The 25,771-nt window shown below is 33.4% G+C and overlaps 1 protein-coding gene across 3 annotated transcripts in view; it reads right to left on the bottom strand.

The window, feature by feature from the left end:
• Nucleotides 1-25,771, bottom strand: part of Mxi1 (MAX interactor 1, dimerization protein) — a 74,126-nt gene that overhangs the window by 14,728 nt on the left and 33,627 nt on the right. For all 3 annotated transcript variants that reach the window (XM_046449717.2, XM_046449718.2, XM_058581299.1), the window contains exon 3: nucleotides 17,668-17,697. In XM_046449717.2, the coding sequence (XP_046305673.1) occupies nucleotides 17,668-17,697 (30 nt within the window). The remainder of the gene's footprint in view (nucleotides 1-17,667; nucleotides 17,698-25,771) is intronic.

Raw genomic sequence — 25,771 nt, 5'->3', positions numbered from 1 at the left:
AATACCAACATTTCTCAAATACTGCAAGTCAGCAAAACCAAGCTTCCTCTTCATGTGACCCAATACAAAAAGCAGCAAGTTCTAACTACTTTCAAGAGAGCTCTAAGAGCTCAGTATCACCAAGTTGCTCTTTAAGAAAGCCTTCTCCATTTACAAAAATAGCAGTCTTGTAAAGTCGTTCGGCTCTGTCTAAATTGTGTTATGTTTACAAATGTTTTAACTGCAAAGATGGAATTTCTAATTGAAAAAGAACCTTATTTAGAAGAGACTAATTTTTTTTTTTAACAGCTCTGCCAAACACAAGCTGTTCTGTAAAGGAATAATTGTGAATCAAGCTGGAATAAAGTGAATAAATACTAAAAATAAAATAAAGACATCACAATCCTAAAGAAAATGCTACAATTGGTCATACCAATGACCCAAATGCCAGAGTTATGTCTGTCAGTGACACCACAGTAAAACTATGATTGCTTCCCTCAAAAGTAGCCCTATATATTAACATACCTATAGCATCTTTTACTAAAGCCTAACAGCACTATCAAAAAATTGATCTAAACTTGGTTTGATTTTTTCACTTACATTTAGGAAAATAAGTTCCTGTATAGTTACCACACCTTGTATTTAGTACTACTGTTTGGTTTTTTCCTAATCTGAAAATTTTCTTCAAGTTTCAAAGGAGATATATGCCCTATTTTTAGTCATTACGATTTTGGTGAAGAAATCTAAGTGTACTCTTCCTTAACTTCTAGATTTTTCCCTTATTCCAATTTAGTCATTGCATTCTCAGATTAGAAAGCTCATATATTTTTATATTTAACTTTAGGTTATTTTAATGACTGGAAATTCAAGCATGTATGTATGTATGTATGTATTGTGGTATGGAGATTGATCCTAGGGATGCTTTACAACTGAACCACATCTCCAGCTCTATTTTTATTTTAAGGGTCTCATTAAGTTGTCAAGGCTGGCCTCAAACTTGCCATCCTTCTGACTCAGTCTACCAAGTTGCTGCAATTTTAGATATGCCCCACTATGCCTGGTTGAGTAGATTTTGTGATCGCAGAAAATCTCATGTCAACCTCAGTTTTTAGGCAAGGGTAAAAGAGACAGGTTTGGGGTTAAAAATTTTAAATGCACAGGGTTTCCCATACAGGTATCTTGAGATTTTTCTATTAAAACAACAATCTGAGAAGCGCACTCAAATAAAATGTAATTGACATGACCCTTGATCAATGTGGGTTTGAACTAAAAATTTAGATGCAGATTTTTTTTGGAGATGTTTGATAATTTTTAAAACTTCCAGATGAACCATATAGCCTAGAAATATCAAAAAAAAAAAAAAACCTAATGCGTTACCTAATTAATTTGCTGAATTTTTATTTTTGTATAAAGTATCAGTTGAAAAGTAAACAGTTATTTTTAAAAGTTAGGTATGTCATAAAAGCATAAAGCATATATGGGTAAGAGTTTATCATTTACCCACAAAATATTCATAAATCTATCATAAGAAGTTAAAATTTATAAGAATTTATGCGCACAGACCACAGGTGGCAGCATTCACAAATGAGAGAAACGGAAACAATGGAAAAATGCAGCATTAAACTGCAACTGAACAAAATCAACTGCAGTACATACTGTACTACTGTAATAATTTTATAGCCACCTCCTGTTGCTATTTCAGTGAGCTCAAGTGTTGCCAGTATTTGCCTCAGACACCATGTGACATTAATCATCTCCCCATGAGCAGTTCATCTCTTCAGTAAATTTTATATGGCAGTAAAAAGTGTTATCTTGCAGTTCTTGAGTATTTTTCTCCATATATAATATATATCGAGTACAAAATATGATTAACAGAATGTTTATGTTATCAGTAAGGCTTCTGGTCAAAGCAGACTGTAAGTTGTTAAGTCTGTAGGGAGTCAAAAGTTACATGCTGGTTTTTTAAAAAACATTTTTTATTTTAGGTGGACACAATATATTTTATTTGTATGTGGTACTAAGGGTCAAACCCAGTGCCTCCTCACACATGCCAGGCGAGTGCTCTACCACTGAGCCACAACCCCAGCCCCTATACTGTTTTTTTTTTTTTTTTTACTACACAGGAAGTTGGAACCCCTAACTCTCGTGTTGTCCAAAGGTCAACTATACATTATCTCAAAAGTTACTAGGCTCTTCATCATATAGGACTTACTAAAATAAAATTGACATTAATTTGGAGTATTCTCCAAAACAAGGCTGGGGTTGTGGCTCAGAGGTAGAATGTTCACCTAGCATGTGTGAGGCACTGGGTTCGGTCCTTAGCACCACTATAAAAATAAAAAATAAAGACATTATGTCCATCTATAACTAAAAAATAAATATATATAAAAATAATACTCCAAAACAAAATAACAGAATCTAAGAGATTCTGAAGGTCTAAGGAAATGGTATTTCTTTCAGTTTCCTTATATACCCACAGCTATAACATTTATCCACACAAGTTGAAGTTTTTGGTTGTTTTCACTAGACACTTAGATCTTTACCAACACTGCCCCCACAAAGAAAGGGAAAACCACAGTAGACACCCCTCTTCACAAGGAAAACATAGTCATTAAAAATGACAATTTTTTGCTATCATTAGACATATATAATAGAAAAGCAACTATAAGAGAATAAAAATGCTATATCACTTTCTCCAAAGGGATTCCCAGGCCCATACTTATCCTATTCATGTAGAAGCACTTTTACCCCAGAATAATCATACCTAAAGATTTAAGACAGAGATTCAGATATAGCATTCTCTTCCTAAACGTCCTTTCACAAACCAACATACTGAAAACATGATGAGACCAGTTATGGCAAACTACTAAGACAGAACCATGCCAGCTAGCTTCAGTCCATGGTAAACCCCTGCTATGTTTACCTCAACTCCCATCTGAGACATATACACTTAGCACTTAATTATATTGTGGTGATGTTGTTTTGTTTTGTTTTATTTTACAGAACTAGAGAATGAACTCAGGGACGCTCACACTCTACCAGTGAGTGAGCTATACTCCAAGGCTTTGTAAATTTTTATTATTCTGGGACAGGGTCTTTCTTAAATAGCCAAGGCTGGCCTCAAACTTGCCATCCTTCTGCCTCAGTCTTCCCAGTAGCTGGGATTACAGGCATGCACTGCTGTGCCTGGCTAATCATATACTTCTCAAAGGGGCTTTATAATAATATATTTTGTATTTTACCTAGACTATAAATCCTCAAGGGCAGGGCTCAGCACTTCTACTTGTTTTACCCTATCTCTAGTACCTAGTGCACAGTCAATGCCTAATAGGTGCTTGTCAGTTGATCTGTACTTGCCTTTAGGAGTCCTTTGTCAGTGCCAGGAACTAAGCCACTTCATATGAATTCCCATTTTCACCAAAGATTTCAAATTAGAAAACATGATCTTAATGGTTAATGGTATGTAGGACTGTTAAGACATAGTCTCATATGTATTTGACAACCACCCATTATTAGTCATACTAGACTGAGTGTTCAAAGGAAGTTCAAAACAAACTCTAAATTATCTCACCTAAAAGTACAAAGGATAGGAAAGAAGAAAGTTTGCAAGAAAGGCCAAGTTGTATTTTACTGGGTATAGTAAAAATGCTGCTAAAAGATGAATAATCTTAACTACTGCTTATTCCTAACCACTATTGGACCTGTAATAGTATCCTAAAAGTACTCAAATTTTCATTTTAAAAAAGACTGAGAAACTTCTAATTAACCTTCACTTGACAAAAAAGACAGGTTCACTTTGCAAAGAGAAGGTATCAAACTCAAATATGTTTGTGATAATGGCTCAAACTAAAAATCCTAGACAAAAATAGAATACAGTTTTTTTATACGATTTCCAAAAAAGTTTCTCCATTAGAAAAATTCCATTTAGAAAAAAGTTTATTTTAATATTGAATCACTAACCAGTGCTAACCCTCAAGCTCTTGCCTAAAAAATCATTTTTTATATTACTAAACTAAGCATTGTTGACTGCAATTTTTTAAAAAGGAATTTTATTATCTTACTATGGTAAATTCTAAGGCCAACTGAAATTCAGAAAGTAACAGGCAAATGCCTATTCATCATGAGTAAATTAACCTACATAAATTCAAATGAAAATTAAAAATGTATGAGTTAAAAAATAGTGAAAAATCAACCACAAATATCTTTCCTTCCAAGCATAGCGGATCAGAATGTGCTAAACAAACATTTTTAATTTCTAATAAAATGCTCAACAGAGCAAGAACAAAATTTTAATATACCATATTTGAAATTCACTAAAATAGTTTCAGATCACTTCTTATTTAATACACTCCTATCTTTACCTTAATTATTTCAAAGCTTTCAAATGAGCCAAATTCATAATCACTTTTTTACAAAGAGAAGAATCTCTGTAAAGATATAAAGATGTGTACATGTATGTATATATCATATACTCATACATGAGCACACACATACTTTTTAATTGTGGTAACATAAGAATGACTCAAGATAACACCTGTAAGCACCAACTGGCTATTTCAATAACAGTCTCCACTGTTAGCAGTATTTACGGAAATTCATGGAATCCTATTATGTTTTCCTAAAGCAATTAATTCTAAAGGAAGAGAGACATTAGCTTTCAAAAAAAGTTGTCTTCCGAAACCCCCCCTCCAAACCTCCCCCCCAAAGAATACTGTTCCAGCTAGTCATGGAAACTTCCATGAAAGACTCTATTTGTTTAAATAATTTTACAGGCTTTTAACAAGTCAAATTAAACTTATGAGGAGGGCTTGGGTTGTAGCTCAGTGGTAGAGTGCTTGCCTCTCATGTATGGTGCCCTGGGTTCAATCCTTAGCACCACATAAAAATAAAGATATTGTATCCATCTACAACTAGAAAAAAGAATTTTTTAAAAAAACTTTTGAGAATAAAAGTTACCCACACAAAGAAAAGGCCAGAAGCAAAACAGATTGACATAACTGCAGATGAAAATCACCGAAAAGAGTCTATATCCTAAATCAGCTGAAACTCATGTTAATATTAAGATAAAAAACTATGTAGACAGAACAAGTTGACACCATTTCAAGGACAAGATACCTATATAAATTTGAGACATGTTGAGGAAATGTTTTCATAATAATCAAAAAAGATTTGTAGCAGCTTCTATGCTAATTATAGTAAGACTCTTAAGACTCAATTGAGGTTCTCCATCTGCTGTACCAATTCAAATACTGAAAGACATGTACCCTCATCCATAAAACCATCACACTCAGGAGGCATTTTCCCATGGTACAACAATCTTATCAGAAGTCCCATTATAAAGCACAATCACTAAGTATCTTCTAAGTGGGTCATATTACCTAGAATATACTATAGGGACAAACTGTTCTCTTTGAAGCAGGAGTAGAGAACAAAACTATTATCCTTGGAAAGGGAAGATGTTTTGAGGATAGCAGATAGATATCTCTCTGTGTATCTTCCTAAAATATTTTCAATCTTCAAATGGGAGATTTCTCACACAAACACACAAAACACAATTATTTTGATTTGGCATTTAAACTAAATAATCTTAATAACAAAAGGTGGATAGCCTGCTAAAGAAACATTCATTATAAATTGTTGTTTAAAAATACAAAGAAAACCAAGATGTTTATGTCCTCATGGAATGCATACAATTTAGAAAAAACATACATGATCTACAAAGAGGGAAATGTATAATATAAAGTGGTGTGGATTAAATTCATGTAAGTGACAAAAATAATGAATCCCATGAATTTAGAGAGACAACTTTGGATAATCAGACTTTGTGAAAAGTATGTATCTTAGCTATGTCTTAAAGGTAGTGTGAAAGCTGATCTGTGAATCAGAAAACCTAGGCTCTCATTCTGATTCTGTCATCAACCAGCTTGGTGGAACTGTTGAACAAATATACAGAGGGACTTTAAATTTTGAGGACTAGACAAGGTGATGATTTTTTTTTTTTTTTTTTTTTTTTGGTGGTGGTGGTGCTGCTGCTGCTGGAGATTGAACCCAGAGCTTCACACACACAAGGCAAGCACTCAACCACTGGCTATATCCCCAATACAAGACTAAATGATTTTCTAACATCCCTTGCAACTTTATGATCTATGGAAGTGTATGGATAGATTTACATTTATTACCTTTTAAGAAAAAAATTTTTTTTTTATTCACAAGTAAGTCACTCTTAGGAGCTACAAAGACTCTAACAATAAAATCAACATGATAACATGCCCTGGAATCTCACTTCCTTCAGCTACAAGTATATCATTTTGACAAGTATCTTTTATGACATATATCTTTCGTGTGTGTGTGTGTGTGTAAATAAGATTATACTGGAAATATTAAGTTGCAATTCGCTTTTTTATATAATGTATCTTGGAAATCTCTCCACATATATAAATATAGGTCTACATCATTGTTTTTACCTGTTGCAAAGTACAGATGTATCATCATTTACTTAGCCATTTCTCTAATGACAGAATTCAGATTACTTCTGACTTGGGGTTGTTATAAACAATTTTGGTTTTTTTGTTGTTTCGGGTTTTTTTTTTTTTTGGTTCTGGGGGTTGAACTCAGACCACTGAGCCACATCCACCAGCCCTATTTTGTATTTTATTTAGAGACAGAGTCTCACTAAGTTGTTTAGCACCTTGCTTTTGTTGAGGGTGGCTTTGAAATAAAAAAGTGAGTTATAGCCAATAATGTTTACAGACTAATTTGAAAAATTCCCTTAGAAGTCAGTGGTAATGTTTTGTAAAAGTGACACAATCCTTAATATTCATTACCATTTAAATCTCAGAACTTACATTTACATTTATGTTTGTATATGTTGAGTATATATACATGTGTATTTGTGTGTGTGTATGTATATACACACACTCACACATATACATATATCTCTACATATAAAATAGATTCAGCTTTGAGAAATGTGTTTATGGTATATATGCACACACAAATATATGCTTCTAAGGAAAATTTAAGTTTTATAATATTTACAACTTATCAAAGTACTTAATTATAAAATAAAACCTTATCATCATAGCTACAGAACCACAAGTACCAAATTTTAAATGAAATACAGTGAGTTCTAAGCTAATTTTTCCAGCAACTCTTTCACTATGTGTGTTGGGACAGGGTTTGTTTGTTTGTTTGTTTATACACACACGGGTGTGTGTACATATATATACACACACAGACATATTTATATATTTTAATATATAAATACATATGCATGTGTATATATACATAAGAGATATATTCATATCAAGGAAAATGCTTCAGAGATATCAGAAAAAAACAAGTTTCTGTTAATACCTATTATTTACTGCACTTAAAAATGCATATAACTGGGACTGGGGTTGTGGCTCAGTGGCAGAGTGCTCACCTAGCACATGCGAAGCCCTGGGGTTCAATCCTCAGCACCGCATAAAAATAAATAAATAAAATAAAGATATTGTGTGCAACTAAAAACTAAATATTCAAAAAAATGCACATAACTACAAAAAAGGATTTCAGAGATCATCTAGGTTTCCTTTTTTGTTGTTGTTTGTTTTTTTGAGATAGGTTCTCATGTTGCCTAGACTGGTCTTAAACTCCTAAACCAAGTGATCCTCCACCTCAACCTCATGAGTAGCTGAGACTATTAGATGTGTACCATCATACCCAGCTGGTCTCCTCCCTGTACAGCCAAGAAAAACAAGATGCCCCAAAGCCAAATAACTTACACAAAATCTATAGCCTATTAGTGGGAGAAATGAAAGGAAAAATGGAATCTTTTGAATTCTGGTACAATTCTCTCACCAATTCATTACATATCTCAAAGAAGCCATTTGTGTAGGATTCCAGGTATCCTTTTTCACCATTTGGCTGCTATATATTGTAAGTATTAAAAACTACTTCTTCATTGGCTTTTCCCAAAATAAAAACAAAACAAGGAAGTCATTTGCTTCTGAGGTAAGTTCCAACTTTTCCTGATTATAGAAAAAGCAAAGAATATGTCATGCTTGTTCCAGTGCTGAATTAATTATTTTTCAAATTGTTTTCAAGAACTGGTTAGCAAGTAATCATATTCAGAAATTATATTCTCATTACTGAATCCTTATTTATACCTGTGGTTTTTCACTAGCTAGTAACACTCATGAGAATTTCAATTGACATTATGCACTAGAGTAAGTAGAAAAAAATAAAAGTACAAAAAATAATTACCCTCTCCCCACAACAGCTAAAATATATTTTAAAATATCTGAATCTCTTCATTTTTTAAAGAAAAATGAAAAAAAGAAAACTGAAGGCTAGTAAAAAGATTTCTGACTGATACACCTCTTGGTATAACTTGCCTACAATTTTATCTAAATAGAAATTTCTTTAAATGAAGATACTAGTTTATGAAAAAATATTTGAATTCTGGTTTATTAAACTTTCAATATTTATCAGGACTATATACACTGCATTAATTCCTTTACCATATGCAGTGAAAGAATTCAGTAAAACAGTGTACTGACTTACAAGTCTAGTAGAATTCTGAGTAATTATTATAAGCACAATTACTAATGGCATAATCAATTTTATAGATCCAAAAAATTTCTCAAAGATGCAAATAAAGTAAATTTTAGTGTACTGCATCACCTAAAATATCCCAGGAAAATGAAATAAAATTTTCCCCTTTTTTAACTATAAATTCGTAGTTTGAAAAATGCATTCTTAAAAAAAGGTACAGCTACACTGAGGTAGACCTCTGCGGTCACCTGCTATGATATTTGCCATATCAATTATTCAGGGTCTGACTTAATTACATGTTTACTTCTAGAAATAATTTTAGAATTCAAATTTTAAGTTATAAAACTTCTGGATTTTTTTTAAGAGCCAGTAATCTTATCTCTTTCCATACATGAGTTGTAGGACTATATAAACTTTGGGAATTGGACAGATGTAATACTGAGAACACTTTTTTCTAGAAAGCATTTGTTGTCTTTGAGTCAGCCTGTCACCTTACAGTATATGTAGCTAGGTTGGGGAACAGAAAGCATAGTCTTAATGAGCTATTTCTGACAAAGGTCCATACAGAAACTGTCACTCTATCTGGACACAACTGCAATGACTTAATTTGCACAGACTGCATTTTATTTTATTTTTTTTTTTTTTATTTTTTTTTTTTTTAAATATATTTATTTTTTAGTTTTCGGCGGACACAACATCTTTGTTGGTATGTGGTGCTGAGGATCGAACCTGGGCCGCGCGCATGCCAGGCGAGCGCGCTACCGCTTGAGCCACATCCCCGGCCAGACTGCATTTTAGATGTTAATTTTGTCCTGGAATACTTCCTCTATTAACCCAAAATTTTATCTCCAAAATTCACCCATTAGTTCATCTGTATCTCATATAACATTCAATTCTAACTCTAACAGGTGCTTATCTTTGAACTTGGACAGCTATTTTTAGTTGTCCACAGTTTTCAGCAGTCTTACTCATATAAAATGTTTAAAACATGCATTTACTTATTTATAAAATACATCAATTATATGTCTCTGACAAATAAATGATGGTGCTATTCTTCATACTATTTGATAATGTTAACTTACTTTATTTACTTATTTTTTTTGGGGGGGGGGGCAGTACTGGAGATTGAACCCCAGGGATGTTCACCACTGTACTACACCCCAAGACCTTTTTATTTTTCCTTTTGAAACAGAGTCTTACTAAGTTTCCCAAACTGGCCTTAAACTTGCCATCTGTCTGTCTCAGCCTCCCAAGTAGCTGGGCCATATGTGACACTGCACCTGGCTTAAGAATTTTCCATACATAAGATTATGATATCTACATATATAAATGTTTTTTCTTCTTTTCCAATCAAGATGGCTAACTACCTTGGATAGGACTTCTAGGACAATGCTAAGTGTAAGTCGTGAGGGTAAATATCCTTATCTTATTCCTGATCTTATGGGAAAAGCATTCAGTAGTTTACCATTATATATCTTATTAGTTGATACAGACATCAGATGATATACTAAGAAACCAATGCCCAATGATTTATTCATGTTTTGTTAAAAAATAAGGCAGACTAAAACTCCATCAAAATATCCATGTTTAATGGGAGCACAGTAGAGTCTAGGAAAAAATATGGCGTTCATTATCACATCCAAACAATTGTGATAAACATAAAACTTCTAATATATATGAAAGTTAAAATTATTTATGGAATTCTAGTCTTCAAATACATATAAAACGTTTTCCTTGTGGGTTGAGGTTGTGGCTCAATGGTAGAGCACTTGCCTAGCATGTGTAAGACATTGGATTCGATTCTCAGCACCACATATAAATAAATGGATAAAATAAACATTTGTCAACATCTAAAAAATATTTTTAAAAAATATTTTCCTTGAAAAAATGTTTACCAATTTCAAATCATGGAATGAAAAAGGAATAAGTCTCTTACAACTGAAACATAAACTCTATTAAATTGTTCTCCTTTATAAAAATTACATGTCCTTGTCTTAGTGCAATATATGATGCTCCAAATGAACTAAAGAGTCAATAAGCTTCTAAAAAAATTTACAGATTTTCTTCTTACAAGCAGGACGAAATCCTGCATAGCAAAAATCCTTTAAGATCTTCCCACTTATTGAGTTCTCTCCTATAATTTATTTACATTTTAGGAGTTCATTAAATTTCTATTCCCTACTAAAATTATTTTTGTCTGCTGAGCTCTCATGAGTACATGTATACACACACACACACACACACACACACACACCCCACTTTTCACTTAGTCATAGTTTAATAACTTGTTGATTTTATTTATTTTCTACTTTTTATGGTACTCGGGTTTGAACCCAGGACTTCACACAATACTAGGCAAGCACTCTACCATTAAGCATACCTCCAACCCTTGTAGATTTTAAAATCTATTCAATATCACCTATTATTCTTTCACTCAGTGAATATTTACTCAATGACTACTATGTGCTAAGGGTAAATAATACAAAGTCCCTACCTTCTTGAGACTTATATTTTAGCAAAAGAAGTCAAATAACACAAATGAATAAATAAGTAATCCAGGCATATATAAATGTTATGGTAACATAAAAGGCAATGTAATAGAGAGTAACTGGCAGGCAAATGTTCTCTAAGATGACTTAAGAACTAAATAATGATGAACTAGAGATGAACTAGAGCAAGCGCTTTATAAGCAGAAAAAACACCAGGTACAAAAGCCCTAATATGGAAATAAGCTTGGTATGTTTGAGGAAAAATTAAAAAAGCAATATCAGGTGCACCACAGGAAACAAGTGAGAGTGCTAGGACTTTGTAGGCCATAGATTTTATCTAGTTGCAATAGGAAGCCAGGGAAGGATTGTAAAGAGAGAAATGACTTTATGTGATAGATCCTCTAAGAAGATCAGACTTGCTATTATGTAAAGAATGAAATGTTAGAGAGAAATGAACAATAACAGTTAACAAAATATAATATTGTTCCTTTACAATGTTTCTTACTTCTCTTTCTCTCTGTTCCCACTTCTAATAATGGATTAACTCAAAAGCATCCAAGCTATTCTTCCATAGCTAGACAATACCTTTTTTTAAATGCTTTAATCATGCCTTTCTGCTACAAAAGTCTCAAATCACTTACCACTGCCAACAAAATAAAATCCAAATTCTCTGACACTCACTTAATAATATTCCACAATCTAATCCCAAACCACCTTTCCACCTTTGTCTTCCACTCTACTATTCCATTCAACATGGTTGACTCAATCTTTCCTGAACACAACTTACGATGCCAACTTCCTTAAAATAGCTCTATGCACACTGACCCTTTTCCTTATTCTTTTCCTATATTCAAATTCTCTCTCTTCCCATGGCTCAACATTCATTATTCTTGGCTATCCAAAGCAGTAGTTTTTTAATTGATCCATAAGATATCATGATCCAGTTTACATAAGTTTCACAATTCTACATTTAACTTACTTCGTGCAATCCATTTTGGCATTTTCTATTGTTTTCAATTTCTTTTTCAACATAAACGGTCACACAGAACACTAACGATTTTCAGTTTTCCATTATTAGTGCACCTAGACATTAACTGGACACTTAAGTAGATCATAGTACTGAAAGATGAAACAAGTAAATACCAAACTATAATAGCCTTAACTGTAAGGATATAACAGGGTCACTATTTATACTTCATTTTATTTATCATCATACCAGCAGACTATTTATTAATCATCACTGTAAAGAAAGACTGATATTAAACACAGTTATCATAATTCATGATCAGATAAGATCATGATTTAGGAGTGCTTTATATTCACATCACCTTGTTTCAAACTGTAACTATCAAAGTCAAAATGGTCATTTTCAATGATACTGTAACCAACGCTTCCTGCCTTCCAACCTCATAGAATTACATAATAGCTTTGTAAAATGTGGGGATATAGTAACTCCGTAAGTGCTAGTTTTCCTCTTTCCTTAAGGGGTAAGTGAAAGTCCATATGTATGGAGGATACCTAATACCACTTTGTAAGACATCGTTCTCTTTTATTACAAATAGTCACTTCTCTGCGTAGGAAGGAATTATTAATTCTGTGTCCTCATTTGGCCCTTCCAATTTTGCCAAAGTTTAATAAGGGTAAGCCTTTTGTTTTGATGGAATGACAGCTATTAAAGTTGAATGGCCTCTCCTGCAGTCAGCACTAAGGTTCTTGACCATTAAAGTCCTGTTTAAAGTTGTTGACTCTGTTAAAAAACATCATCAGTAATTTGAATTAAGAAAATGAAAAAGCAATGAAGCGACCTAAAATCTGTCCTGAATCCTTTCTTCTCTGGCAAAGGACCCAATTCATAAGCAAAATAAATTCTTAGTTCTTCAGTCTCAAAGAGTCATTAAGTTTACCATGAGATAATTCATATAGGTTCCTGAGGAATACAGAATATTTAAAGGTATTCTGTTTTCTCTCCATTTTCACCTTCTTGGACTGTTATGACCTGTTGTAGGTCTAGGGGACCAGGGATGGCATACAGGTAACAAATGCTCTGAACCATCTAGACCAAGTTCAACACAATCCACATGGTTTTAGGCAGAAATCAGCCCCCAGGACAAAATCAAGAAAGAATGCAAACTTCCATATTCAATCTAAATCACCCAAAGGTCCTTGATATGCTGTAGATATCTGGTATAATACTCTGAGTATTCCAGACCCCAAATCTCCACCATTAGGCTTCCCTCTGTAATCTGGGAGTATGAACCTCAACATTTGTTAGCTATTGTCTCAAGGACAGAACACAGGTTTTTAACAATCTTACAACTTTATTTAAGAGAGCCATCTGGAATTACTTTGCCAATCACTAACAATTTAAAATTACTTAACTTTAATTATCACAGCATTTGCCCAAGTAAAAAAACAGACTCAGAGATTTATATCTAAGATTTTAGAACCCAGCTTAAAAGGAAAAAAAGCATTTTCTTAAATGAAGATTTATATGCATATGTGTGTATATGGATACATATAATACATATATTTATAGTGGCCAAATTTCAAGAATATGAATTATTTGAATTTCAAGAATATGAATTATAAAAATGTCTTTTCAGAATAAAGACAAAATTAAATTTACCATTTTGATGGTGAGATACCTTCTTCACATAAGATCATGCTTAAAGGCAAAGGACAGGTAAAGCCAAAATTCTATTTATCTCAAAGGATGCCAAAGCTGGTTTAACGTTTTTCTGTAACACATCAAATAAAAAACCATGCCTGATAAAAAGGACTATTAAATAAAACTAGGTGGGGGCCTAAAAATTTAATAACAATATAGTGGGGCTGGAGTTGTGGCTCAGTGGCAGAGCGCTTGCCTAGTATGTGTGAGGCACTGGGTTCAATTCTCAGTACCACATACAAATAAATAAAATAAAAAATTTCATCGACAATTAATAAAAATAGTTTTTAAAAAGCTGATGTTTTAAAAATATATATATAGGCTTAAATTTTTAAAAATATTTCTGTGCTGCTTTCCTGGTAAACACCTCCCCAGCCTTAAATCTCCCTGTGTCCTGTTAAGTCACAAGCTGGTAAATTTTCAAAAGTGGGAATGGGTTATTAAATCTGGTTTTGTTTTGGCACTGACCCTGTGACACATGCTACTAAATTAAGAGTTTTATTTATAGTGATAAAAAAAACTTTGAAAAACATATCTTCAAAAGGTTAATCCTGTATCACCTTTCAGCAAAGGCTTAGAGAAGAAAGGGAGGGAAGAAGACAAAAAATTAAAAAAATAAAGGAAGAGGAAGAAATAATTTGAGAAATAAAGAAATGAAAAATGTGTACTAGCCCTTCTAGATTAATAAAGAATGTATGTCTATTAGCCCTTTTAGGGCTAGCAGAAGAGAATGAGAGAATCATACCGTAAGTATTATAGCTTAGTAAACTATTCAGAAAGTCTCATACCTAAGTAAATAAAAGACCTTCACTGGAGATGTCATACAGCCCAGGTAATACAGAGATGCATGCTGTACATGTGTCACAATCAGACACTAGATTAAACAACTTATAGGGTATATCTAAGTAAATACTATGAGTGATACACATGTCATTTTCTCTGAGGTTTTGTAAGTTATCAGTAAGTCAGAAATGATATCCAGAATGCCTGAAACAAAATTTGCTCAAAAGATTTTAAAACCTCCATTCCAAAGAGTTACTTAAAAAAAAAAAAATCTCTTTCAAATGTTAAAAGAAGTTTTTGCCAGGTTTCCAATGGGGGTCTATCAAGGGCCACATCCAAATGGACGACAGAATTATAAAAGTCACATATTTATCAGTAGTTAATCCTTGTAGCCCAAAATATACTCTACACTTCTATTTAAAGTTCAATGTTAGAGTTTAGTTTTAGAATCCTCAGAGAGATCATTTCTTCATCTTTTCATGGTCTTTCCTGCAATGTTTTAAATCATCCATATCTTTAATATACTAGAAATGTAATTCAGAAAATATTTTTTTTTTTAAAAAAAAGGAAGATCTCCTGCTGAACTGCATTGTCACTAACAAAATGTCTTTTACCAGACCCCTGAACTTTGAGTTCCAATTTTATCCTTCATTCAATATTAACGCCATCGTGTACTATATATCCAAATCTCAGGCACTGAGGATACAAAAGTGAACAAAACAGAATCCTTGCCTTTGAGGCAGTCATAGTCTAGTCATCTGACAGAAGAGACACATCAACAAATAATTACAGTGCTACTTAATCAGTCTTACCATAGGAGATAAGAACAGAGCAGTGTGCACACAAAGTGGTAAAAGTCACTAAGCCTGCCTGAAGGACTATGCTAAGTTTTTCAAAACGTTGTGACATTTAAACTTATCAACAAGGAGGCAGCTAGGCAGTCAACCTGTAGGATCCCTTCTATTTAAAAAAAAAAAAAAAAAAAAAAGTATCACAAAAAGTTGAAAATCTAGTTAAAACTTGAGAACATTATGTTGAGTGAAATAAGCCAAACTCAGAAAGTCAAGGGTCATGTTTTCTCTCATATGTGAAAGCTAGAGAGGAACAAGAAAGATGTGGGGGGTTGTCATGAAAATCAAAGGGAAATCAACAGAATAGAGGAAAGGGGCACAGGATGGGGGAAGTACTGGGAAGTGACAGTGGCCAAATTCTATTGCTATATTATATTCATATACAAATATGTAACAACAAATTCCACCATGAAGCAGAATTATAATGCACCAATTAAAAAAAAAAATGCGGAGGGCTGGGGTTGTAGCTTGGTGATAGAGTGCTTGCCTCCCACACATGAGGCCCTGGATTCAATCCTCAGCACCACATAAAAAATAATAAATAAATAAAAATAAAGATATTGTGATCATCTACAAATAAAAAAATTTGGAAAAAATGATTGGTGTAAACAGTTCAGAGCTTGTTGGTTATTATCTAATCTCTCTTTACCAAATGAGTATATTTGACTTCTACAGTCATGTTTTCTCTCAAACTTGTCCTCTTCCTATATTCCTTTTCTGAAAAATTGGCACTTCCATCTAAAATTTAACTATCCAAATCCAACTAATCACTAATTTCTATTGTTTCTTCTCCATACTTTTTTGTCTGCCTCTACAGCTACTATCATGTCTTACCTATGTTACAACAACAGCTTTTAAAAGGGTCTTCATGTCCCTGGTTAGGCTCCCAACCAACCAATTCTTCACATTATAGCCAAAGTGATTTTACTGTTCCTTTTTTTTTTTTTTTTTAAACTAGGGATTGAATCTAGGGGTGTTTTCCCACTGAGTTAAGGCCCCAAACCTTTTTTTTTTTCTTTCTAATTTTGAGATAGGGTCTCACTAAGTTGCTCAGGGCCTCAATAAATCACTGAGGAACTTGTGATCTCTGGGATTATAGGCATATGTGCCACCATGCCCAGCCTCAAAGTGATCTTTTCAAAACACAAATCTTTTATTCAGTTAGTTTTTTTAGGAGGTGATACTGGGGATTGAACCCAGGGGTGCCCTACTACTGAGTTAGAATTCCAACCTCCACTCCCCCACTTTTAAAAAAAATTTTAGACAGGCTCTCACTAAGTTGCAGAGGCTGGCCTTAAAGTTGGGATCCTCCCGCCTCAGTCTCTCAAGTAGCTCAGATTATAAATGCGCACTGCCAGGCCAGCTCCAAAACACAAATACCATCATACGTATGACAACTCATTTTAAAATGAATAAATGCTACCTATTGCTGAGAGAAAACTTTTCAGTATAGCTGACAAAACTCTTCAACATCTGGCCTGGTTTACCCTATACTATAATCTTTCATATTCATACTAAACCTCTTGCAGTTTCCTTAGTATTCATTGCTCACCCATCAACCTCTGCAGTCTTCCAAGACTCTATACAAAAGGGAATCAAGTGATCTTCCAAAATAATCTTTCTGCACCCTCAACCACCCTCTGCCTCCCATCACATACTTATTATGTTACACAGTATTTTAATTACTTCTTCTCTAACAAAGATATGAGTTCCTTGAGGACAGAAACTATGTTAAACATTCTTATATTTCCTATGTAAAGCTTGCTGCTTGCTTACAATGATGTATATAGTTCGTGCTTGATAAATATTTGTTGAAAGCATGAATAAATGAACAAACTGCAAATAAAGAATTAATGCACTCCAATTTTTCATATTTATTACCTATTCCAGAAACCTAATCCTTTAGCAAGACCATATTTAAGCCATGAGCCTATCATGATTTTTTAAAATATTTTTTTAGTTGTCAATGGACCTTTATTTCACTTATTTATATGTAGTGCTGAGAATCGAACCCTGTGCCTCACACATGCTAAGCAAGTGCTCTACCACTAAACCGCAACCCCAGCCCGCCTATCATGATTAACCTGTTCTGAAAGGCAGAAATAAAAGAAAGCTACCCCATGAACTAAAAATTCAAATGAGCTTAAAATGTGTTTATTTCTTCTAGTTTAGGTAGCAAAAGCTTACTTTTTTAGTCATTTATTGAAAAAAAAAACACATATATATCAGAATCATGACAGGCTTTACATTTTAAAAAATAAAATTACAGTTATATATGTACTGTTACATTATTTTCACAGGTAAAATTATGAGTTTGCTTTTTAAATATAAGTAAGAACTACACCCATTACTGACTCACCGGTTCTTTTCCAGCTCATTATGTGTGGATCTAAAAGGAAAAAAAACAAAAAAAGAACATTAGCCACACTTGTTAATAAAGCTATAGAAAGGGGAGTTAGTTTAGTTACTGCTATGCCATGACCCTATAATTTAACAATGAAACATATGGTCACACTTCTACAATGTCATGCATCAAAAGGCAAAGTCTACATTTATTAGAACTTTTCTTTCAGACAGTGTTTTCAGTTAACAGTGTTAAATATTCTGAAATTGAAATTTGTTATTCTAATAAAATTAATACTAGCACATGCCTTCCTGCCTATACCTAGAGCATCCTGTATTTTGTTGAATACATTATATCAGAAATTTTTATTAAAATATTTAATTCAAAATTAAAATGAGCTTAAAATGTGTTTACTACTTCAAGTTTAGATAATACCATTTTTATCTAAAAATACTATTTTTATTTAGAAAGAAAAAAAATGTGCATAGTCCTCTTCTATCTCCATCTATCTACTACTAAAAGAAGAAAAAAAAAAGTTTTCCCTAACATAGAAACAAAACAAGCTTGCCTTACTGCTAGGTGACACAAGCAAATTAAGCCTTTCTGACTTTAATGTGAAACAAATGAGAAAAGATACACAAGAAAAATATAAAACATAAGGAAAAGATACACATAATAAAATCAAGAAACAAGCTTAAAGACAGGAAAGATGTGACTCAAAATGCTAGCAATGGTTATTTTCTTTTGCTGACCTTTTTTCATTTGCCTTTCAGTATTTGTTAGGATACTTCCCATCTACTGAGCAAGCATAGTACTTGTTAAGGCAACATGATAGCAGTTAACACAAGTTATCTCACTTTATTCCTAAAACAACCTTTGTTTTATAATCACGAATACTGACTCAGAGACATCAAAAAACAAACTCCTGAGGCTGGGGCTGGGGCTGTAGCTCAGTGGCAGAGCGCTTGCCTGGCACACGTGAGGCACTGGGGTTGATCCTCAGCATCACATAAAATAAACAAACAAAATAAAGAATGCTGTCCCTCTACAACTACAAAAAAAAACAAACAAACTCCCATCTCAATAGTATTAGCAGCAATAAATTAAGCCCAGATCTCTCTTACTTCAAAGCCCCAAGTTCTTAACCACCTGATAAAAAGCAATTCTGAATAAAGATTAAGGGCATACTCAAAGGCCAGACTGCCTGAGTTCAAATACTGTGTGGCTTTGGTAAAATTCCTTCATTTTTCTCTGCTGTTTTCTCATCTATGAAATAAGAAAAAAGACAATATAATTAACCTTCCATATCTATGGGTTGCACATCTGTGGATTCAGATTGAAAATATTTGGAGGAAAAAATGCATTCACACTGAACACATACAAAAATTTTTGTCATCCTTCACTAAAATATAGTATAGCAACTATTTACATAGCTTTAAATCATATTAGGTATTATAAGTAATCTAGATATAACTTAAATAATACAGGAAGATGTGAATAGGTTACAAGCAAATATACATTTTATATAGAGGACTTGAGCACCCACTGATTTTGTTTATCTTTGGGAGTTCCTGGAATCAATTCCCCACAGATACTGAGGAACAGCTGGAATTGCCTCATAGGATTGTTACAAGAACTAACAAATTTATACTAAACAGCAATATATAATAAACTATATAAAGTTTGCTACTATTAGGATTATGTTATACTAACCTAGTTCCCTTGAATGACACTGTATTACTTTTATGATAATTTAGCATTAATAAGAATTTTATAAAGGAGAATTTAAGTTTCTATCACTAGACCTAAAACTTTAATCATTTTATACATTCTGGTAAATGTCATATGACTTCAGAATATTTTACATAACATTACTTTAATCTGATTTATTATTTCAATGGATATTTAATAAAAACAGCAGAATTTCCAAACCTTAAAATAAATGTTTTTGCAAGCCTCATAATTTGTGAAAATTTTACCTACTGTTTTAGTTTAAGAGCTGAAAGACTTGAGTTACTCTCTCCTGTCTACCTTTTGCTTTCTTAGCAGTTTCATAAAGTACAGTGAAATGGATGAAAAAGAATCTTAGGATGTTTTAAAACTTCAGCCATATTAATAGCAAATATGAATAAATCAGGTGGAAGAAACTATAAAAACATAGTCAAAACTTGTAGAATTTAATAAAATTCAATACTCAACAATTACAATGAAACCCCATCTTAACCGTTAAGTATTATGTTTTTTTAATTTATTTTCTATTTGAATGAAATGTTAAAGCAGAAAGATAGAAGAGAAAAATGGCATATTTTAAAGAGCTTTAAAACTAAACATTACTTCAAAATATGAATGGGTTTATTGATAACAAGATTTCCAGCCTCGTACGTTTTGGTTTAATGGCCTTTCTCTAAGAAGAAAACTAAGAACAAGTAAAACAAAAACAAAAAACAATCCACATATAAAACACTAGAAGTAATAAATTAAAACATATTCAAAGAAAAATAGATTCTAGTTTAGCATAAACTTTTTCTAAACAATCTGGAAATCTCCCTGGTAGCCATAAATACAAAAGACAATATACTCAATGATAACCAGTTGCTGAATAACAATATTATATTGAGCCTATTACAAAAACAAAGCACCAAAGGAACATAATCTGACCCACTGATATGAACAAAATTAAAACATCAGGTCTTTCTACCTCTCTCAAACAGATTTTTTACTATTTGTCTTCTTCAAAAAAGAAAGAAAGCTAAATATGAACTTTTCCACCAAACCAACTAATGTATGCCATCTTTAATTATTCCATCAGGAAAAAAAGTTTTCCAAATAACAAGAAGCAAAAATTATCATAAATATACTAATCATTACCATATTAATTTTTTTAAAAATCGCGTCAGTATTCACTATAATTTTGATGAGCTTTTGCCTATAATATCAAGTCAACAAATATTAAGTACCTTGTTCAAAACTGATTTGGGGGCTCTCTAGTTCACAAATTAAAACATGGATAAGAATAATTAAAACTCAAGGCAACATAAAAATATGAAGAAAGGTACAGAGTATTGTAAGAATTTAAAAGAGGCAGAGTTTACTTCCAAATGGGGCTTTAGAGAAAATTTAGAAAAAAATGGCATTTCAGCTGGGGCTTAAACAATAGGTACGTTTGCTATTAGCAAAGTCTGGAACCAGCTAAGGAGATAACCATTCCAAGTAGAATGGACAAGATAAGCAAAAAAGCAAAGTTGTACAGTCCAAACAAAGCAAAACCAGGAAACAATGTACAGGGATCATAAAGACCAATGGTGTAGAGAAAAAAAGTTCTGAGAATTCTCATTCACACTAGTTATGTAAAATTTGGGATAAATTATTTAATGCCCCTGATTCAGTTTCTTCATTTGTAAAACTGGAAATATTACCATATCCCTTGGCAGGGTTACTGTGAGACCTAGAAAAATACATAAATAAAGCATCTAGCACAGAGTAAGTATTCAATAAATACTAGTTACTACTCATATTATTTTGAACAAGACTAAATATATTCTTCTCAAAACATGTGAAGTATGTTATGAGACAACAATTTGACAGGTATATTCAATAAACTTGGAATTAGCCTGAAAACAAACAAGCAAACAATCATAATAACAAAAAGAAAAGGTAGGTGACTAAAAGACACCTGATCATTTAATCAGTTATGAGGCCAGTAGAAGGTTTAAGAATATAACAAAGAGAAAGAAGAAAATAACAGTCCAAACAGTGCTGGCAATAAATTAGTAATTGAGTGTACACACACTAGCACACTGAGAAACGATCCCTTTACTTCTCTGAGCCTACGTGTCCAACCAGGTCCTTCCAATAATGTCACTAAAATACTCAAAAGTGATCAATTTCCTGTAAGATTCAGATGTTCTGAATAATCCATTATGTATCAGCCCACTTTTTTCCTCCAAATAAAATGCACCTCTGAGAAAAAACACTAAGGAACTGAATGACTTCCTTTTAGACATCCTTACTTTTTTTTTTTTTTTTTTTTTTTTTAGTTGTAGATGGATAGCATGCCTTTATTTTGTTTCATTTTTATATGGTGCTAAGGATCGAACCCAGTGCCTCACACATGCTAGGCAAGTGCTCTGCCACTGAGCTATAGCCCCAGCCCCAACATCCTTACTCTTAATGCTTAACAACTTCCAAGAGTAGAAAGAAAGACATTTCTATAATTTTATCATGAAGTACAGGTAATCTTTTTTTTTTTTTTTTACAAATAATATCCTTTTGAGAAAGACATCCTAATGCCTTTCCTATTTAAATGAGAGCCATTATCTCAACCAGGTCTGAGTTTTCATTGACTACAACATGCCTCTAATACATAAACTTTTAATTCTTTATGGTATAGTTTGGTGGCAATCAATAAAACAATACATAGAATTCAAACTGCACAAAACAGCACAATTTGGTTCAAGAATAGTGCTGCCATGGAAGGAAAATAAAAGCCCCCATTCCCAGAATACTCTACTAGACTTGTTGAATTAATGAGCCAACCCCCAATTCATTAACATTTTTGTTTCACTTACTTTCTAAACCTAAAGTACCTAACAGATGCTGCCTTCTACACTATGAAAAGAACACATTCTATGAAGCTAGATAAGTAGCTTCTAACTGGTAATCTTAAAGGGGTGGGGTGGGGGGAATTTATCCATCCATACCCCAAGGCAAGAAAAACAAAATTTCAGCTAGAGTAAAGCAGGGGTATCTCTAAAGTTTATATCCAAAGGGGGTTACACCTGGAATTAGCCTGGAAACAAACAAGCAAAGAATCATAAGGTCAAAGCTAGAGATGCTACTAAACATCCCATGATGCACAAAACATTATCTTGCCCAAAATGTCAATAGTGTGGAAGCTGAGAAACACTGAGACAGAGAAAAGGAAAGAATGAAACAGAAAGTGGGAAAGAAAAGTGAATATTAATAAACATTAAAGATGATTTTTTTAAAAAATCAAAAAATTGATAAATAACTTCTAAGACTAATGAAAAGAGAGACAAAAATTACAATTCAAAAAGAAACAGCATGGGCTGGGGCTGCAGCTGGGGCTCAGCGGTAGCACATTTGTGTGGCATGAGTGAGGCACTGGGATAGATTCTCAGCATCACGTATAAATAAATTTAAATAAAGGTCTACCAACAACTAAAAAAATATTTTAAAAACAAAACAAAACAGGAAACAGTACCAGAAAACAAAAGTGTGCATCAGTACAACTCCAATGTACAATAAGAGGGCTGAGATTATAGTTCAGTAGAAGAGTGCATGCTAAAGGCCCTGGGCTTGATTTGGAAAAAAAAAAAGGAAAGGAAAGGAAAGAAAGCCATGGTGGCTCATACCTGTAATCCCAGCTACTCAGTGAGGCTGAGGCAGGAGGATCATAAATGTAAGGCTAGCTTAGGCAACTAACTTAGTGAGTCCCTGTCTCAAAATGAAAAATAAGGGCTGGGGGTATAGCTCAGTGACAGAACACCCCTAGGTTCAATCCCTAGTAAAAGCGCGTGCGCGCACGCACGCACGCACACACACACACACACACACACACACCCCGAATATTATGAACAACTTTATGCCAGTCATGTTTTTCCATATAACTAGACAACAATCAAGTTTTGTGAAAGAAATTATCAAACTAACTCTTAATTCTAGAATAGAAACACTGAATAAACCTGAATCTATCAAAGAAATTGAATTAATAGTAAAAACCTTCCCACAAAAAAAAAAAAGAAAGAAAAAATCCAGGATCATAGTCTTCACTAGAAAATTTTAGGAATTAAAAAAAAAAACCTACATAAAATCTTTTGTTAAAAAACACCAAAAAACAAAAACAAGGGGAAGAGGGAATACTTCCCAATTAATTTTTATGAGACCAGTATTAGCCTGATACTAGCCACCCAGAATTAGCCTGATACCAAAACCTGACAAAGAAATTAGAAGTCAATGTGGGATATAAGGCCTGCAATTACAGCTATTCAGAAGGCTGAGGTGGGAGAAACACAAGCTCCAGTCCGCCTAGGACAACTTAGCAAGACCCTGTCTCAAAAAAAAATAAAAGGACTGGGGATATGGCTCAGAGGTAAAGCACTTGCTTAGCATGTCCAAATCCCTAGGTTCAATCCCCATACCTTAGAGAAAAGAAATTACATGGAAAACAAACAAAAAGCAAACAACCATATCTTTCATGAATATAAACACAAAAATTGTTTGGTTTTTTGGTGGATTTTTTTTTTTTTTCAGTGCTAGAGATTGAACCCAGTCTCATGCATTCCAGGCAGTAAGCCACAAAAAAATCCTTTTTTTTTTTTGGCACCTGAGATTGAACTCAGGGGCATTCAACTACTGAGCCACATCCCCAGCCCTATTTTATACATTAATTTAGAGACAGGATCTCACTGAGTTGCTTAGTACCTTGCTTTTGCTGAGACTGGTAATCCTCCTGACTCAGCCTCCAGAGCCTCTGAGATTACAGGCATGCACCACTGTGCCCAGCTCACAAAAATTCTTAACAAAATATTAGTAAATCAAACAACATCATTCAGAAAGTATCATTGTTACAGTCTGGTTTTATGCCTAGGTCCTGAGATACAGCTTCTAAAACCTTAGAATTCTGTGAATAGGAGTGTCTTCATCATTCATGATGGGCTCCTGTACTACAACTGAGTTCATGTTTAGTTATGGTGAAAAGACCAATAATGTGATTAAAGAGCTGAGACTTTGAATAATTAATATCACCTCAATATCCAGGGTAAGGAGAAGTGCCAGGAATTGAGTTCAATCACATAACCAATGATTCAATCAATGATGCCTACATAACAGTACCCCAATAAAAATTCTGGAAAGTGAGGGTTGGGTACACATCCTAGTTAGTGGACGTGTCCACACACCAAGAAAGCAATGCATTCACCCTGATTTTATTAGGAGGGAGCAAAGAAGCTTTGGGTCCAGAACTCTCCCATATGTAATTCTTTGTGTCTCTTCATTTGGCTGGCCCCAATTTATATCACTTATAATAAACCTTGCAATTAAAGTATAATGCCTTTCTGAGTTCTATGAATAGTCTTAGCAAATTATCAAGCCTAAGAGGGGTGTGGGAATTCCTAAACCTGTCATCAGAAGTGAGAATGGGGGGCTGGGTCAGCAGTAGAGTGGTCACCTTGCACGTGCAAGGCCCTGGGTTCAATCCTCAACACCACATAAAAATAAATAAATAAATAAATAAAGTTTTTGTGTGCAACCACAAAAAAATATTTTAAAAATTAAAAAAAAAAAAGAAGTGAGAATGGCTTGGGAACTCTTAAACTACGTCTGCCTTCTATAAGGGCAGACATTTTGTAGACTGTGCCCTTAAACTAGGGAAATCTGTGCTAATTCTGGGTGGTTAGTTATCAATGCTACTCTGGTATGAAATATAATATGATGAAGAAGGGCTTACTCCAAGAACACAAGGTTTATTCAAGACTTAAAAATCATGCACATTAACAGGGGGAGGGGGGAAGAAAAATCATAATATCAAGATAATAAGAGAAAAAGCATTCAAAAAAAATTCAGCATCTATTCATGATTTTTAAAAAGTTAATAAGAGGGGCTGGGGTTGTGGCTCAGTGGTAGAGTGTTTTCCTAGCATATGTGAGGCACCATATATAAACAAATAAATGAATAAACATCCATCAATAACTAATAAAATTTTTTTAAAAAGTTAATAAGGAACTTTCTCAGTTTACAAGGCATCTATAAAAAAAACAAAACCTACAGATATTATACTGAATGGTAAAAGAATGCATTTTTTCCAAGACTGGGAACAAGACAAGGCTGTTCACTTACAACTTCTATTCAGCACTGTACTAGAGGTTCCAGAACATGAAATAAGAAAAGAACATCAAACACAATGAAAAAGAGAAAATAAAAATGTCTCACAAACAATGTTATTATCTATTTAAGAAGCTAGGAGTGTACCTTAGTGGTAAAGTACATGCTTAGAATGTGTATGGGCCTGGGTTCAATCTCGATCACCCCTCCTTCCCAAAGAGAACATTATTATTTAGGAAATCCAAGGAATATATAATTTACTAGAACATATAAGTTT

This window comes from Marmota monax, unplaced genomic scaffold (genome assembly GCF_021218885.2).
Source record: "Marmota monax isolate L192 unplaced genomic scaffold, Marmota_monax_Labrador192_F-V1.1 WCK01_AAM20220418_F8-fsc00004, whole genome shotgun sequence".
NCBI classification, from domain to species: Eukaryota; Metazoa; Chordata; class Mammalia; order Rodentia; family Sciuridae; genus Marmota; species Marmota monax.
The sequence above is the reverse complement of the archived record's forward strand: the minus strand, read 5'-3'. Positions and strand labels throughout refer to the sequence as shown.